This window comes from Cervus elaphus, chromosome 19, assembly GCF_910594005.1.
Source record: "Cervus elaphus chromosome 19, mCerEla1.1, whole genome shotgun sequence".
NCBI lineage: Eukaryota > Metazoa > Chordata > Mammalia > Artiodactyla > Cervidae > Cervus > Cervus elaphus.
Window position 1 is genome coordinate 89,989,848 of NC_057833.1, and position 16,005 is coordinate 90,005,852.

Genomic DNA, 16,005 nt, shown 5'->3' on the forward strand with positions numbered 1-16,005 from the left:
TTTCAGAAACTTGTTCCTCCCCTCCCTGTTCCTTTCTTCCTTCTCTGAGTTCCCTTCTTTACCCTCCAACCTTTCTCATTCATTCATTTATTTATTTACCCTCCCTCCTTCCCTTCATAACTCCTCTCTATGCTGTTTGATTCCCTAGGGCTGATGACATTTCTTTTTCAAGTGATATATTGCCCAATAAAATGAATGTGTTGGCTGGTACCCTAATACCTAACGACTTCAAATATTTCCCTTTGTTTTCCCTGTCGTGCTTTGTCAGTCTCTTTGACTTCTTGAGATCACGTGCTCTTCCCTGCTTCTTCGGACTGACGAGTCTCTTGCAACCAAATCTTTGCATTTTACAAACTGATATCTTAAAAGGAACTTGATAGGAGTAAGAGCTGGCAATAAAATTGCAGGTTTTTCTCAACAACAAATGTCTTATTTATACAGCTAGTCAGAAAAGGGTTTTTCTCACAGAGGACACGAACCATTCAATTCTTTTGTGACAGTGAATACCATGGACACTTGAGACATGAAGTAAGAGAAGAGGGTCCTTGCTTCTGGGCTTTTTTTTTTTTTAACCTTTGAACTAACTTTTGGTTACTAACTTGTAACAAAGGTGTTTCCAGTGATCTGTGTTGTGCAGTCATAAATAGAACAGGTATTCCTTAGATTTCTACTCTAGTTTTCAGACTAATTATTGGTTAAGTAGACTTTGGTTGAAGAATTCTGGAAATCAGCTTACCGTTTAAAATACAGTGTCATTGTGATTATTTGTTGAATGAGTAAAGGAATCCATTGAACCAGTACATTTCCCAAAAACTTTTTTTTTTTTTAATGGGCATGGGTTGCCGTGCCCTCCTCCAGGGCATCTTCCCAATCTAGGGATCAAACCTGTGTCTTCCTGCGGCTCCTGCATTGCAGGTGGATTCTTTACTGCTGAGCCACTGGGGAAGCCCCTAAAAAACGTTCTTTTAAGTTGAGGGCTTGCTTTAGTGACGTTTGGATGTATTGTACATGCACACATATGTACACTTACATACATATTCATAAATTATGTATAAAACTAAAATCCTGGAAATTGTCAAATAGGGTCTATATGATTACTTTTAATTAATAGCTTTATTGATGTGCTGTGTACAGGCCATAGAACTTGCCCTTTTAAAGCATGCATGCCATGGTTTTAAGCATGTTCACAGAGTTGTGCAGCCATTACTACTAATCTGATTCCAAAATAAAATTTTAAAGACAGTTTTTCTGTGTTTGCTTTCTTGTTACATCTTTTCTTTCCACTTGGTACACTAAAATTGATACATCTTGACAGAAAACTTTTTTTTTTTTTAACTGTTTTTCATAAGTTTTCAGATGTTGAACTGAAAGACCAAGCTAGGTCATAAGTGAAAGGATATAAAGTATAATTTGGGCACTTAAAATGAAAATTTTTATTTGGTAAAATCAAAGAAAGTGAGCTATTTTTTACTTTAACGTACATCCTTTGTTGAAGTTTTTGTGTTGAATGTTGGAATAAATTGTCGGTCATATGCAAAACTATCTACTTCTTAAAACTTGAATTGAGGAAGGAAATGCTTTGTAACCAACATGGCAAATACTTCATTATAATAAGAACATTTCTGTTTCTTCCTCTCATATTACTTTGTTCACTGCTCTGTGTCTGTTTCTGAGACATAGAAACTCTTTAGGGAACTGCTTTGATTTTTTTTTTTTTTTTTTAATGCATTGAAGCAACATAAGCAGTGTTTACAGTGTTTTGAGAAAACCAAATTTTCAGTAAAATTATTTTAATCTCATAATTTCAAGTCAGTTTTTAAAATTATTAATGACCATATGATATTGTTTTTTTCTGTTCTCTTAATTGGAGCTTATAAACTCTTATTAAGGGCAGATATGTCTATTTAGACAGAACACATGGTTTATTCATAGTATTAAAGAATTGGGAGGATTAGTTTGCACTGTCATTGTACAATCATTGTACATTGCTTTTTATACTGAATGTACTCTGGGTAAAAATGTGAATCTAATAAGTACTAAAAAGTGCAATTGTATATAAATACAACTGGGTTTTGGTCTAATCCTCTAATTCAAAATGGCTCAGAAGGGTCAGACAAGCAGTAGAGGAAAATGAGGCACCTTTTCATTCTTTAAAACATAGAAATTGCTTTATAAAAATGGATTTTTGTATCAGCAGATAAAAATTATTTTTAAATGTTTTTTTAAAAAGTATTATATGTAATGGTGCTGATGATTATAGAAAATATGTTTCCTCATTGTTTACTTATTTATTATAGGAAAAGTAGCCATCAAAAAAGAAGACTTGTGTAACCACAGTGGCAAAGAAACTTGGTTTTCGCTACAGCCTGTTGATTCCAATTCAGAGGTTCAGGTAAATATTAAGGAATAAGTGATGGAAGAGATTGTCACACACAGAAAAGGAGTGAAAAATGAACTGATTATACTTGTTCACACAGAGAGAGCTTGTCATACTTACTTTAAATTCTGGCACCACGCATTATACATCTCTGGGTAACATATAACTGGAAGAAAATGCCTTGCCAAATGAAATCAAGAATAGTGTATGTGTTTGGGGGCTTTATATTAGGAGGACATTTGTTTCCCTGCCTTAGTTCTTTTTTTTGAATCACAGTAGCAAATTAGTAATTTTTTTAGATGAGGAAAAAGTTTTATCGAAAAAGATATCTTTTATTAACTCAGAGGAGAATCCTTAGAACTGTGTGATTTCATCTGTTCTGATCAGGATGCTCCCTTTACTCTGGAATAAACTAGACTTGGGCCAGTGTTATTCATTCAAACTTGTGCCTAAGCCCACCATGGAGAACCTTCGTACCCACCATGTTTCCTGTTGTTCACCTTTCTTTTTATTTGAAAGGATATCATTACTCATTTCAAAGATCTTGCTTTAAATAAGAGATCTTTCCTCTTGCCAGAATGAGAGATCTTAAGATTCTGTGTGTGAGTAAAGAAATATGTTTAACTGTGTAGCTTAACTTTGTATTTGTTTCTGAAAAGTGTGAGCTGCTCTTCGAAATTGTTATTTCTATCTAAAGGGAATCCTTTCCCTTTTTTTTTTTGGTAACTCTCCTTATTTATAAAATATGGTAAGGATTGTGAAATTGTTTCCCAAGGGCATAACTGCAAGCAGAATTCTTCCTCTCTTAAAAGAAGTTATAATTTGCCACTGTGACTCAAACTGAAGTTTAAGGCAAGAAAAAAGTACTGCACGCACACCCACAGATGTTTGCAAATAAAGTGCCTGTGTCTCTGTTTCCTCATAACCTCTCAAGCATTCTGTTTGATTAAATTCTCAAAAAATTGAGTATTTGTTTGCCAAAACCCCTTCTTAAGTATAAAATAGAATTGAAACTTCTCCTTTTCTCACTCTATCCCATTTTAATGTTCTTTTCTTTACATTTGACAATAACTTTTACTCTTATCCCAATTATACTATTTGGTAAATGATCCAGGTGAGAGGCAATGTGATGATGTGGAAAGGGTTTTAAACTTGAAGTCTAAAAATTTAGGTCCTAATTTTCATATGTGGTTATTTTACTGACCTTGAATTTTATTTCTGTAAAATGGGAATGAAAGTTACCATGTTGACTCAAATGATTGTGAGAATTAAGTGAAATACCTTTAAGAGTATTTCAAAAGCTGTTAATAGTTACACAAATGTAAAATGTCTGTTCACCACTAGTCAGGTGTTCATTTCCCTGATATGCCTTTACCAGAAGGCAGACATGAAAGTTTTGAAGTGCTTATTTTTCTCTTTAATAGTTGTAACAAAAAATAAAGATGTGGAAAAGACTTTGGTAATTGGTCTAAAAGGAAGTTTGAGGATTATTTTAAAATGTAGTTTATTAAAGTCCAGTGTTTTTCTTATGACTAATGTGATTTGTTAAAAGATTTAAGGGACCCAGCTCTCCAAAGTTAATTATTTCTATAGAATACTCTTTATAAAATTATTGGAGATGGTATTAGAGATCAGTACTGGGAAACAGACTTTTTATTTGATGGTGTATATTTGATGGTATGTCCAAATCATGAAAATCTGCAAATAGCATTTAACTGTTAGGTGTTGTTACATGTTTTATTTGCTATGAATTATTTTCATGACCATGAGTTATTAACCTTTACAGTTCTTTTGTCTTGAATGATAGTTACTTTGTAAGATCCACTCACTATTTAAAATAAATTTTAGAAGGAAGAGTCCTTCAGTGGGTGGGAGGGATGCATAACACTGATCACATTAATGTGCACATTGAAATATTGTTTGGCCCCAAAACAGATCTTGGAATGTTAAATTAACCTTGTGAAGTCTGAGAAAGATAGAAAAGCAGCCTGTTTCATACAAATTCTGTTTTGTTAATAAATTTGTTTCTTGCATAAGTTTTATAAAATTTAATAAAAATGTCATGGAAATAAGAGCAATTGGTGGAGCCTTAGGAGAAAGTGATGAGACAGGTTGAGTTCAGCAGAAATTTAAGCTAATAATTACCATTAATAATTAGAACAGCATATACCATGCACAGTACTAAGGACTTAATATATATTATTTAACTTAATCTTCAGATTAGCATTATGAGTTGTAGGTAGCATTATGTCCATTTTAGAGATGTGGAAAATGGATTCATAGAGGTTAAATGATGTCTGCAAAGTTACAAAATTACTAAGTGATGGAGCCATGATTCCTGTAAAGAGCTTATCTGATTCTTAAATTCCTAACCACATTGTTTTACTGCCTTTAACTTTTCTGTACTGTTGGTCAGAAAAAGACTCCAACAGATTATTAGGAGAATCACTTAGGAAAATCTGAGTATAAGGCACAGAAGCGTACCAAATTAAAAAGGGAAAGATGTTAGAAAGTTCCTAGGGAGCTCCTTGGAGTATGATTATGGGAACTTTAATATGATCAGTGAGAGCTAGAAAGTTGTCAGGCAGTTACAAAGGAGCTGCAGGTTCTTACTATAACAGACCAGATATAGTTCACATAGTCAAAATTGTTTTTGAGATTTCTCATAAAGTACACGAAAATATTGTTTTTAATTTCTCATAAAGTACACTAAAATATTGGGTGGTTTATTTGTTTTTGGTTGACCACTGCATAAAATAGCTGGCTTGCATTTGGTGCCATGGCAAATAAAAAATAGACTTTCTCTCAATACAGCAGTAGGCACTGCAGAAGGGACACAGGAATGAAACCAACTGATGCATTTCTCCCTACTCATGTGCTCATTGAGTATAAGTGCTTATTGTTTAAATAGTGTTTTTTTTCCTTTCCCTTTTATTTTATAAAGTGAATAGTTAATAAATTCTATTTCCCCTCTAGTTTTAATAACTATTCACTTTGCAAATGAAGGGAAAAGAGAAAAAAGTTGTTTAATGATGAGATTCCATTGTATTCCTTTTATATGTCTGACGACGTATCTCTCCCTTCTGCTTCTCTCCATAAACCCCCTCTAATTTCTTGTTGACAGCTAAAAAAATGCCATATCAATACAAACACAATCACCACAAACTCTTTAAGTATTTTTCCTTTCTTTATTTTTCAGACACTGTGATTAAAAAGTATGTTTTTATATTGATATGACTGATTAAACCAAATCGGTGTTCTCGTTAATTAAGGGTGTTTGTCTCAACACAGCTTGTACAAGCAGTAAATCCAGATGCAGTGTCAGTCACATCCTTTTGCTGTAATTGCTTAGTTAATAAGTCTTTACCAACAAGCTTATCTTGAATTTCTAGATCATGCCATAAGTTATTGATTGTTTTGTAAGTTTTTTTTGGTGTGTGTTGGGATGGTAATATGGCTTCTGCCCTATCTATTTAAAGCAAGCATTAAAAAAAATACAATAACAGTGTATTCTTATATGCAACTATGTGTATGTTTTTTGTTACGAATTCATAGAAATTTTAAAAAATAAATAAAAATTTAAAAGCACAGTGATTATAGTGAATAATGGATACATTAGGATTTCTTTAAACATATCCAGTTAAGACATAATGAGTAGGTATTTTAAAAACTGCATCTGTAAATTTGTAAACATGGACTAATAAAGGAATGAGTCATATAGATCATAATAAATAATTTTTAAAGATAAAACAAATCCATCTGTAAATAGAAGATAATTAAGTACAGCCTTTGTTTTTTCATCAGACAGGCAGCTGTGTCCAAAATGATTTATAGAATTAATTATTATATAAAAGAACATTGATCAGAAATCTAGAAGTTTCCTTCAGATGAAGAAAATTTTTCATCAGTTGAAAATTACTGAGTTCTGTGAGATTATTGTTAAAATTTAGTGTTTTGTGATTGAAAACTAAAAAAAATGTTTAGACTCATGCAGTTTTTAAGTGCATGTATTGTGTTTTGCCCAAATACCTGTATTCATTTGACTTTCCCAAACTGTATGCAAAAATTCACATAATGTCTACTATATGGTACTATAAAATTAAAATAATCCCAGATTTTTCTATGTGAAATTTTTTTTTCTATGTGAAATTTTTATAATAATATCTGAAATAAAGTTAGAATATAAACCCTCAGATAGTACCAGAGTAATATAAGCTTCTAAGTACGCTGCTTATACATATTAATGTGATATAGTTGTTTATATCAACCTACCATGATTAGTGCTCTGAAATATATATAGAATAATGCCCTCTAAGAATTTGGTTTATTTTTAAATGAGAATATAGAAGGTGGTCAGATATTTGATCTTCCATTATTTCCTCACATATAAAGGGTGTATTATTTTGTTATTGAACCTTCCTTATGAGGATGGATAATAAGAAAGCTATTGTGGATCAAATCACACTGCACATTTATCACCAGATATAGTTCCTTGTCAGCATCTTACAGGTACTTCTTTGTGAGTACCGTCCCTGTTTTTTTTAGTTGCCTTAGGATTTTTTATCTTCTGTTTTCATCAGTTTTACTGTGCCCTGCCTACATGTGGTTTTCTTTATATCTATCCTACTTGGGTGTTCCTAGGGGCTCTTGGTTACTGTGCCTTGATGTCTGTCTTCAGTTTAGGAAAATTCCAGGCAGTTATCTCTTCCCGTTTTTCCCCTCCTTGTTTGTTCTTTCTCTCTTCTGGGACTTCAGTTACATGAATAGTAGACCATTTTACTATGTCTCATATGTCTCTTATACACTCTCCCTCTCTGACTAATCTATCATCTATTTCACCAGTTCACTTTTCAGCTATGGCTAATCTGTGGTTAAATACATGTTCATTTTGGTTATTTTATTGCTTAATTCTGAGTTTTTCATTTGACATATTTTATCATTTCCGGTATTTGCTGAGTTTTTCATTTCATTTTCTATCTCAAAAAAACCCAAAACCAAACTCTGTCAGTTAAATCCATTGTCTATGTCTCCTATGAATGTGATCCTCTTTGTCAGGTTTTGAATTTTTAGGTTTCGTGGAGGGGGGAGGTTGGTGTTTGGTCTAATGGCATGTTTCATAATTTTTGATGGAATGCTAGATATTGAAATACGAAATATTTTAGAGATAACTTGAAGCCCTGGATATTTTTTTCTCCCTCCAGAAAAGATTTGCTTTTGGCATGTGGTTAAGCTAGAGGCTGATCACTTTAATCCAGTTAGGGATTTGGCTGATTCTAGGCTAGATTTCACTCATTGTAAGGCTGATATGTTGTTCACCTTTCCTGCTCAAGCACAGGCCTTCAAAGATTCCAACAGAAAGCCTGGGTGTTTACAAGGGCCTCTCTATCCTGGTGGGCCCTGGGCTCCCACTTTTATCATTTCCAGCATGAGATTATAGAAAGTTTTTGAGTAAGCTTTTTAGCCTCTCAGGCCACTGCTGAAGTTAGAAGCCTTGCAGCAGCTTCTTTGGTTGCTCTGCACACCTCATTGACCAGAACTGTATCTTATGGCTATCCTTAGTCACTGTCCCTGGCTTCAAGGGAAACTGGGAACTGTTCTGCTGAACTCATGTTTTACTGAAACCTCCCCCCTTCCAGCCCCAAATAAACTTGTTTTAATACTCTCCAGATTTATAAAATGGTGACAGGTGTAAGTAAAACTGAACTTGCATGTGAATATAGTAGGGAATACCAGATTTTTCTTAAGTGATTTCAAATATGGGTTTCTAACACTAAAAAAGACCTTCAAATAATTTTTAAAACTTTTTTTCTTTTTTTTTTTTTTTACTAGAAAGCTAAACACATTGGTAGTAGAAACTTTAAAAATCTAGGTGAACAGAAAAGAAAAAAACTTGAAATTCTGCCAAAGTTTGATCAGTGTTTTGGTAGGGAGCTTTGTAGTAATTTTATATAGCAATACATGTAGTATGTTTTATTTTTACAAATTAACTTTGAATTATATACCCTATTTTGTGATTTGTTTCTTTTACTAAGTATCATATATATATATATATATATATATATATTTCCATGTTAAAGTATATAATGAGGGTAGTACCTTACAGTTTAGAAATTAGTTTTCTTAATTTAACTCATAATGCTTTTTAATTTTAGTGTTCCACCCTAGTAGTACGTATCTTGTGTCTGCTTGTTCTCTCTCCACTCTTTTTTTGACCAGGTTAACACGTTATTATGTTATTATTGACTAATACCAAAAGAATGTTGTGTTTAACAGACAGTGGAAGTAATGAACATATTAGGTAGGCTCTGACTCAATGGCAATGATTCCTGGTAGAACCCCATTAAATATCTTTTTTATTTCTAGTCTTGACTGGATACAGTGTTCAATACATTTGATAACAGTGCATGATACATTTTTGTCAGTGAAATTATTATACTTTTTTCCTACTCTTTATTAATAGTTTTTATTGTTTTTAAAATAGAGTAGATCCTAGACATTTTCTGAGAAGCATTTGGGAGTGCCTTGTTAATACACAGTTTCTACCATAAAATACATACATGTTAAAATGGCACAACTGCTTTGAGATGTAAATGTTGATGCAGTTGGCTGGGTTCACTCATGAGGCAGGTGACACAGGTGCTGGTGTGACAGCACATAGGATTCAGAATTTTAGTTGAGTCATAAATTACTACATATCGTGGACCTTTTCGAGGTCACTCTTGAGTAGTAGGGTTGTGAGTATTAAATACCTGATGAATGAAAGACCTATTTTACAAATTGCATATGATTTTATAAATAATTTGTGTCTAGGTTTTTAGTGGAAGGTTTGCTAGATCTAGTTCCAGTTCCACCTAACTGCTAATTTTATGGCAACTGATGCCTTTGTTTTCTAGAGCTTAACTTTCTTATGCAGACTTTTATGTTGAGATACATCAGTGCTTATTGCTCAATCCCTTGAGCTTTATAGTTAGTGAACCTCAGAATCACTCTTGTATAAAATATGCCCATTAAAAATAGGCTGATTCAGGTTAGATTTCTGCATATGTCTAAAGGCTTGTTTCAAAGAGGAATAGTAATTAGATAATAAACTTTCCATCCTCTGATGAAATTACTTACGTCATTAGTCTCTAGATATCACACCCTTGAAATCTTCACTTGGCAATGTGACAGTTTGTCATGTCAGCTAGGTGGAGGTAATCTAGCACCAATTCTTAACCAGTTCTGAATTGCTCATAACCAGTTTAGAATTGCTCATCACTGGTGGCAGGGTAGAAATAATCAGGTCCTGGATTATATTGTTCCTAAGCCTTTGTTTCTTGAGAAGTTGATAGTTTGCTTTAAATTTACACTACTAAATTTTTTAAAAGTCCATTTATTAATGGCTTTTTAAGAAAGTAGCCCTTTATTTTCGTTCTCAGCATCCTATGTTTTCATCAGTGTTCTTGGCCTGTTTATTGTCTATCCAACTAGACTGTAAGTTCTTACAAGCAGTGACTTTGTTTTACTTGTTTTTTTTTTTCCCTCACCACATGGCTTTGGGGGTCTTAGTTCCTGACCAGGGATTGAACCTGGCCCCTGAGCAGAGAGAGCATAGAGTCTTAACCACTGGCCTAACAGGGAATTCCCAATGACTTTGTTTTATACTTAACGTAGATTCCTACCCACTCCTACAGTATCTCCTAAATATAGTAAATATTCCATAAATCTTAATTATTTGAGAAAAGTAAGTGTGACAAATTGAATCTTACCAGTTTTAAGTTACTTTTATTGTTTAGACTTGTATGATACTATCTTTATACTTATCTTTTCTGGAAAAAGCATTCTGTGTCTTGAATTTGCTAAATTCAAACTTTCCTAAAATGTGTGTTATCTTTCTAATTCATGATAATTGAGATAAATAAGTATTTGTTGAATAGGGCATAGAATTCTTAGATTTGAATACCATGTTTGATATAAGCATTTGACTACTTATCCCTCAGATTTTGATCTGTATTGTTGGTCTTAGGTCATTTAACACGTACTTGATGTAGACAAAGCCATGTGCTAAGGATCACTAAAATTTAGTTAGTGGATAACTAAATATTACGACTGCCATTTGAAAAAGAACGTACCTTTATAGCACATGGAACTCTGTTCAGTGTTATGTGCCAGCCTGGATGGGAGGGGACTTAGGGGAGAATGGATACACGTATATGTGTGGCTGAGTCCCTTTGCTGTTCCCCTGTCACTATCACAACATTGTTTATCTGCTATACACCAATACAAAATAAAAAGTTAAAAAAAAAAAGAATATACCTTTACTTAATATTTTGTCAGTAAAATAGACTTCTCAGTTTGTGATTTTTTTTTGTCTTTATAGGGTAAAGTTCACCTTGAACTAAAACTGAATGAACTGATAACAGAAAATGGAACCGTGTGCCAGCAGCTTGTTGTACAGTAAGCATATTTCTTTCGCCAAAATCAACTAGAAATAATTCTCCATTTTATATTCTTTGACTCTTAAGGCAACTCCTTATTTTAAATACTTCAAAATCTTTTTTTAAGGAATGAACTCTATGTTATCCCTTTATTAATTTGTTTTCCAGTTTATTTTCTCACATCTAATCTACTCAGGTTATATATGAGTCATTAATTGATTCAACCAACAATTTATTTAATGTATATTAAATGATAGATGTAGGGTGTTTCATAGGATCACAGATAAACATGTATGTATAGCCACCTAGCAGAAGGAGTTGGAAAAGTTTCCTAGTAGATGGCCTCTAGAAACTCCAATAGATAAAACCCAGCAGGGCATTAGTGATTCTTAGGGCTAAAACTGAATGTGTACCTTGAGATTACCAGTATTGATTCTCACCTGCTTTGAATTTCTTTTTTACACTTTTGCTCTCAACTCATTTTTATCACCCATACTCTAATCTTCTCACTGTTCAGTAAATCTGTTCCAGCCTTTTCCCTCTGTCCAGAACCCTTCCTCTGGGTTGTCAATAAACAACTGAATATCCCTGACTTCTGAATGTTTTCTCTGTGCCTTAACTGATAGGTAGTGAATATCCCCTGAAGTACCATTCCCTCTGCTGCCTTCTTAGTTCATTTGCTCAGTCGTGCCTAACTCTTTGCGACCCCATGGACTGCAGCATGTCGGATTTCCCTGTCCATCACCAACTCCCCAAGCTTACTCAGGCTCATGTCCATCGAGTTGGTGATGCCATCCAACCGTCCATCCTCTGTCATCCCTTTCTCCTCTCACCTTCAATCTTTCCTAGCATCAGGGTCTTATCCAGTGAGTAAGTTCTTCTCATCAGGTGGCCAAAGTGTTGGAGTTTCAGCTTCAGCATCAGTCCTTCCAGTGAATATTCAGGACTAATTTCCTATCGGATGGACTGGTTGGATCTCCTTGCAGTCCAACGGACTCTCAAGAGCCTTCTCCAACACCATAGTTCAAAAGCATCAATTCTTCGGTGCTCAGCTTTCTTGATAGTCCAACTCTCACATCCATACCTGACTACTGGAAAAACCATGGCTTTGACTAGATGAACCTTTGTTGGCAAAGTAATGTCTCTGGTTTTTAATATACTGTCTAAGTTGGTCATAGCTTTTCTTCCAAGGAGCAAGCATCTTTTAATTTCATGGCTGTAGTCACCATCTGCAGTGATTTTGGACCCCCCCTAATATAAAGTCTCTCACTGTTTCCATTGTTTCCCCATCTCTTTGCCATGAAGTGATGGGACTGGATGCCATGATCTTAGTTTTCCGAATGTTGAGTTTTAAGCCAGCTTTTTTACTCTTCTTTCACTTTCATTAAGAGGCTCTTTAGTTCTTCACTTTCTGCCATAAGGGTGGTGTCATCTGCATGTCTGAGGTTATTGCTGTTTCTCCCGGCAGTCTTGATTCCAGCTTGTGCCTCATCCAGCCCAGCATTTCTCATGATGTACTCTGCATATAAGTTAAATAAACAGGGTGACAGTATACAACCTTGATGTACTCCTTTCCCTATTTGGAACCAGTCTGTTGTTCCATGTCCAGTTCTAACTGTTGCTTCTTGACCTCCATACAGATTTCTTAAAGAGACAGGTCAGGTGGTCTGGTATTCCCATCTCTTTAAGAATTTTCCACAGTTTGTTGTCATCCATACAGTAAAAGGTTTTGGCATAGTCAGTAAAGCAGAGTTGATGTTTTTCTGGAACTCTCTTGCCTTTTCAATGATCCAGCAGATGTTGGCAATTTGATCTCTGATTCCTCTTGTCTTCTCAGTCTTAGGCTATGTATTCTAGGGGCGAGGAAGTTGGATCAATAATACTATCCTATTGCCGCTCCTAATGGGCTTCCCAGGTGGCTCAGTGGTGAAGAATCTACCAGCCAATGGAGGACATGCAAGAGGCTTGCGTTCCATCCCTTGGTCAGGAAGATACCCTGGAGGGGGAAATGGCAACCCACTCTGATATTCTTGCCTGGAAAATCCCATGGACAGAGGAGCCTGGTGGGCTACAGTCCATGAAGTTGCAAAGAATCAGACACGACTGAGCCACACATATACTGCTGCTCCAGAGTATATTCTCCTAAAAAAACCCCAGCTCCTTTGATGTATTCTCTTTCTGTATAAATATATATTTATATTATGTGCTTATATATGTATACACGCACATAAAATAGTATATATATTACTTACTTAGTTAATTTCTTCTGAACTGTTTTAAAGAAGGTTGCATATACCATGATCCTTAATATATCAGTATGTGTTTTCTAAGAATAACGATAGTATTATAAATATTATATTTATATAATCTACTACAGTTTTTGAATTTAGGAAATTTAACATTATTACAATAAAAGTATTATCTATAGCTTTTATATTTCAGTACTTTACAGTTACTACATTTTACTTTTGTCAACTGTTCCAATAATGTCCTTTAGACATCTTTTTCTCTCCAAAAAAGTATACAGTCTAAGATCATGTGTTAGATTTAGTTGTAATGTCTCTAATCTCCTTAACCTATAGTAAGTAGTCTTTAGCTTTTTTTGGCTTTCATAGTATTGAAATTTTTGAAGATACAAGCCAGTTATTTTTTTTAGATATTCCTCAATTTGGATTTGCCTACTGAAAACAGTTAAAATTTGCTTGTAGTTTTTCTTCTAGACTGAGAGTGAAGGTATTTGGATTAGTCCCCCTTCCACTATTCTCTTAACTCTGTTCAGTTTGGTTATGTTGTACACATGAAATACAGTTAAGTGGGTTGATTTGGTTGGTTTGTATTTAATGTTGTTTTACTTTTTTTTTTTTTTGAATATGTAGAATATCTGGATGACTTCAGAAGTCAAAACTATACCAAAAGGCATTACTCAGAGATGTGTTAAATCCCCTCTCCTTATATCCAACTCTAGGCAACCATAGGAGCTTCCCTGATAGCTCAGTTGGTAAAGAATCCACCTGCAATGCAGGAGACTTGGGTTTGATCCCTGGGTTGGGAAGATCCCCTGGAGAAGGAAAAAGCTACCCACTCCAGTGGGTATTCTGGCCTGGAGAATTCCATGAACTGTATAGTCCATGGGGTTGCAAAGAGTCAGACACGGCTGAGTGACTTTCACTTTCAGGCAACCATGATCTGATTTCTCTCCCTGTAGTTTTTGCCTTTTACAGAATGTCATGTGGACAGATTTATAGTAATATATAATCTCTTGTGTCTTTTACTTAGTATACTGCTTTTAAGATATAGCCACATTATATATCAGTAGTTCATCCTTTTTTTAAGGTATTTTTATTTCTTGTCATAACTCATTAGTAGATACTGTTGCCCTTGTTTTACAGGTGATGAAACAATGCACAGATTGGTTAAATAAGTCCAAGTTCATATAGGAGGAGTGGAGTCTGGTTTTTTTAGTTTTGAAATAAATCATAGATTTCAGGAAGTTACAAAGTACAGGGAGGTCCTTGATGCCCTTCACTTAGTTTCCTTCCGTGCTTTCCTCTTACATAACTATAAATACAGTGTAAAACCATAACGCTGACTTTGCAGAGTATACATTTTATCATTTTATCATATGTAGATTTGTATAACCACCACCACAATCAAGATACGAAATGATTTTATCACTGTAAATATCTCCCTTATGCTAGCCCTTTATAGTCACAGCCACACTTCCCCAGCCACCATCCCTAATCTTGCAACATCTAATCTGTCTCCATGTCTGAAATTTTATCATTTCAAAAATGTTATGTAAATGGACTCTTATAATATGTAACCTTGTGAGGTTTGCTTTTTTCCCCAATCAGATCCAGCCAATTTTTGTGCACAGTTTTTAAAATCTGTTGCCAGTTTCTGTCTTTTATTTAGTGAATTTATACCACTTACTTTTAATATAATTACTGATGTTAGGCTTCAGTTCTGTTCAATTCAGTCACTCAGTTGTGTCCGACTCTTTGTGATGCCACAGACTGCAGCACACCAGGCCTCCCTGTCCATCACCAACTCCCAGAGTTTACCCAAACTCATGTCCATTGAATCAGTGATGCCATCCAACCAGCTCATCCTCTGTCGTCCCCTTCTCCTCCCATCTTCAGTCTTTCCCAGCATCAGGGTCTTTTCCAATAAGTCAGTTCGTCACATCAGGTGGCCGAAGTATTGGAGTTTCAGCTTCAACATCAGTCCTTCCAGTGGATATTCAGGACTGATCTCCTTTACGATGGACTGGTTGGATCTCCTTGCAGTCCAAGGGACTCTCAAGAGTCTTCTCCAACACCACAGTTCAAAAGCATCAATTCTTTGGTGCTTAAATCTACCATTTTATTTTTTATTTTCTGTCCCCTGTTTTCTTTTTCCTGTGAGTTACTTGAACATTTTTTGAATTTAATTTTAACTTATCTATAGTGTTTTCTTTAAATCTACACTGTATCTCTTTGTTTAGTTTTTTTTAGTGTTTGCTTTAGGTTTTACATTGTACATGTGTAACTTGTAGTCTACTAGTGTTGACATTTTATCAGTGAGAATAAAATGTGGAAACCTTACCTTCTTTTAATCCTTCACCATTTGTAATATAATTGTGTGAAGTATTTCTTGTACAACAGTAAGAACCTCCATCAGTGTTACAGTCTTTCAGCCATCTAACACAATTTAGAAAAGAAGAGAATTCTAAATCTCTTGTATTTAGTTACATATTTGCTCTTTCTGTATTTTTTCCTTCCTGTCATTTCAGGATCCCTTCTTTTATCACTGTCTTTTATGTTTAGAGAATTTTCTCTTACCATTATTTTTAGGATAGGTCTACTGGTTACACTTTCTTTTAGTTTTTCATTATGTGAAAATGTCTTGATTTTTTTCTTCATTCCTAAAGGATATTTCCACTGAATATAGAATTCTTGGTTGATAGTTCTTTTTTTTTCCTCAGCACATGAAAAATGTACTATTTCCTTTTGGCCTCCATGACTTTTGATGAGAAATCTACTGTCATTCAAATTGTCTTTCCTATGCAGATTTTCCTATGTTTCTCTCTGGATACTTCCAAGATTTTTTCTTTGTCTTTCATTGTCTAAGTGTTATAGTTTGACTATAGATTTGTTTGGGTTTGTCCTGCTCATCTTCTTGAACGTACATGCTTATATCTTTTGCCAGATTAGGAAATTTTTAGCCATT

At 34.5% G+C, this 16,005-nt stretch overlaps 1 protein-coding gene across 3 annotated transcripts in view; it reads left to right on the plus strand.

Moving 5' to 3' along the window:
- The window catches only part of RASA2 (RAS p21 protein activator 2), a 119,963-nt gene that overhangs the window by 38,439 nt on the left and 65,519 nt on the right, over positions 1-16,005 (plus strand). For all 3 annotated transcript variants that reach the window (XM_043874240.1, XM_043874238.1, XM_043874239.1), the window contains exons 4-5: positions 2,298-2,392; positions 10,737-10,813. In XM_043874240.1, coding sequence (XP_043730175.1) covers positions 2,298-2,392; positions 10,737-10,813 — 172 coding nt within the window. The remainder of the gene's footprint in view (positions 1-2,297; positions 2,393-10,736; positions 10,814-16,005) is intronic.